The sequence below is a fragment of the Gossypium arboreum genome, chromosome 10, assembly GCF_025698485.1.
Source record: "Gossypium arboreum isolate Shixiya-1 chromosome 10, ASM2569848v2, whole genome shotgun sequence".
In the NCBI taxonomy this organism is placed as follows: Eukaryota; Viridiplantae; Streptophyta; class Magnoliopsida; order Malvales; family Malvaceae; genus Gossypium; species Gossypium arboreum.
Window position 1 is genome coordinate 52,611,768 of NC_069079.1, and position 3,151 is coordinate 52,614,918.

The following is a 3,151-nucleotide window of genomic DNA, read 5'->3' on the forward strand; positions in this document are numbered from 1 at the left end:
ATGTACCCATGAATCATTGAAGAACTGTCCAATTAACCAAAACTAATAAAACAATTTGTTTATGCAAACCAGCACAAACATTGCCCACCATTATTGTATTTCATCTTTATTTAGGGAAAATAATATTGTTTCTCAAGCTGTTCATGTAAATTACCACAAACATAGCGTACCATTGCCGTGTTTAATCTGTTTTGAGAGTTAGATTATTGTTAATGCTAAAACCTACTTCTAAAATCACAGACATATATATATACCCTTTACCTTTTGAATTTTGGTATAAGAGTTTGATTACATATTTCAAATAAAAAGGAGAAAAAGCTTTCAAATTTTGCAAACAAGAGAAACTTATCATCATAACATGGGAAGCGATGGAAATCAAATACATGCAATGTTTTTTCCTTACATGGCACCTGGTCACATGATGCCAATGGTGGATATGGCGAGGATGTTTGCTGCTTTGGGCGCTAAGGTCACAATTATCATCACAACCATGAATGCGCTTCGCATAAAAAACGTCATTGATCGAGATGTTAAATTAGGTCGAGACATTACACTTGAAATCATCTCATTACCTTCCACTGAGGTTGGATTGCCCGAAGGTTGCGAGAACGTGGTTTCAGCCCCAACCCCAGAAATGTCCATAAAGCTCTTTCATGCCATCGAATTGCTTCAACCCATAATAAAAAAGCTTTCCAGTGATCACCACCCTGATTGCATAGTCTCTGATTCTCTTTGTCCGTGGACTCTGGATATTGCCAATGAGCTTGGCATTGCGAGGATTGCCTTCAATGGAAGCGGATTCTTTAACCTTTGTCTCTCAGAGAATATTACACATTATGAGCCTCATAAGAGCATCGAATTGGAGACTGAAACATTCGTTGTTCCAGGACTGCCTGATGAAGTGAAACTCACTAGATCACAGTTGCCAGACATTGTTAAAGCCAAAAATAAATTCTCTGAGTTATTTGATAAGTTAAACGAATCCCAGAGAAAGAGCTTTGGGGTGTTGATGAACAGTTTTCATGAGCTAGAGCCTGGTTATGCAGATCATTGTAGGAATGTTTTAGGAATCAAAGCATGGCACATTGGCCCCGTTTCTCTTGTCAATAGAGACACTGTTGATAAAGTTGATAGAGGTGAAAAAACATCAATTTCGAAGCACGACTGCATTAATTGGCTTGATTGCAAAAAACCCAGATCTGTCCTTTACATCTGCTTTGGAAGCTTAACTAGATTCAACAAAAAACAAACAACGGAGATTGCTTATGCACTCGAAGCTTCAGGCCATTCATTCATTTGGGTTGTTGGGAAAGTGTTAAAAACAAGCAACGATGAGTTCGAAGATGAAGAGCAAGAGCTATGGTTGCCACAAGGATTTGAGGACAAAATGAAGGAAAACGGTCAAGGTTTACTTATTAGAGGGTGGGCACCACAAGTGTTGATACTCGAACATGAAGCCATTGGAGGCTTCTTAACGCAATGTGGGTGGAACTCGATACTCGAAGGGGTTGTTGCAGGTGTACCCTTCATCACATGGCCGATTTTCGCCGAGCAATTCTACAATGAAAAGCTGGTGACTCAAGTGCTGAATTTGGGAGTATCAGTTGGCAACGAGGTGTGGAAAGCATGGGCAACGGAGGATTCACTAGTGATAAAAAGTGGGGATGATATTCTCATGGCGATTAATGCAGTGATGGAGGATACTGAGGAGGCAATTGATATGAACAAAAGAGCTAAAAAACTTGGGGAATTAGAAAAGGAAGCTGTTGAAGAAGGCAATTCATCTTATAATGATTTGAAACGTTTGATTGAGGATATCAAAATACACAGAATATCAAAAAGTAATGGAGTTATCGAAAATTCTGGCAATGAATGAAGAACTACTAAGTTTTCTAATGCTCTTATGGTAAATAGTTGATTTGAGTCTACAGATTGATTATTTATCCGCTATACATATATAAAAAAGAAGAAGATTTGAGCTATTAGTATTATATAAAGAAATATGTGGTTTGTGATTAGACCAATCCATTTCTAGCTTGCTTATTGACATCATGATCATCTATATTTTGCCAATTTAAAGGTTAAAGGGAAAAATGTTTAGGAAAGGTGTTAATTGAGCTTCTTTCTTCTCAATTTTACCATAAATGAGAAGCATATTATACTTGATATTGCAAAGGGCAAATGGGATGGGGCAGTTTTTGGGGCAGTTTTTAGTTCGCTCCAATTCGATCTAAATTTAATCCTAAAATATTAAAAATTCCCATCTCTCACCCTACTTGACTTGAAATATAAACTTCCACCATAAAAGAGAAGATTACTAGACTAGAGATGGTAAGGTGTATTACTGGGTTGTTTTTTCAAATTTATTTATTGTTCATGAGCATATTGTTAATATTTTTAATAAACATGTTGAATTATATATGCATTGTTGGAGCTTTTGACTTGCTCATTGCATGTTCCTTTAGAACGATATCAATTTCTACTCGGATTGTTTTGACCTTATGGATGTTTGACTTTTTTTTGCTTATAAAGGAATGTTGAGACAAAACAACAGGTGCTTTTCAGCTAGGATTCTTCAGCCTAGTTAGCCGATTGTCTTGAGTTCTATCGAATAAGGGTTGAGTTATTATCCTTATCATCGTAGTTGGATAAAGGGTTGATCAAAGGATTTATCTCAGAATTTAACATTATAAACAAGAGAATTATCTTTTATTTTATTGATTATCTTGTGATATCAAGATGGTATTTAACATTATAAATAGACATCACTTTCCCTTATTGCTACACGACTTAGAGAGCTGGAAGACTACAAATTTTCAAGTCTTTTTGCAATCAACCTTTGTTTATATTTCTTATGTTGAGCGTTTCATATGCTTGTTTGATTGGTGATAAACTCTCTTAGGCAGAGTTGAGAGTGATGTTTGATTTTTGTTGATTGTGGTTTTGTTCTCTATTGGGAGTGCATGAACTTGGCTTGTAATGAGTTATGGGCTAAAGATTGATACGAGATAAATTAATTATTTTTAAGAAAAAGTAATTATGTTACTTAATTAAATTACATAATATATTAGAATTACCCATGTAAGAATATTTGGTTTTATGTCATATGATAAATAAAGCTTGATAAATATTTGTAGATACATGAATGATT

General features: G+C 35.3%; 1 protein-coding gene across 1 annotated transcript; it reads left to right on the forward strand.

Moving 5' to 3' along the window:
- The first annotated feature begins 358 nt into the window (after nt 1–358).
- On the forward strand, nt 359–1,876 carry LOC108462041 (scopoletin glucosyltransferase-like). The gene has a single exon (XM_017762043.1). It carries the CDS (start codon nt 359–361, stop codon nt 1,874–1,876), a length of 1,518 nt encoding a protein of 505 aa, XP_017617532.1.
- Nucleotides 1,877–3,151: the final 1,275 nt, after the last annotated feature.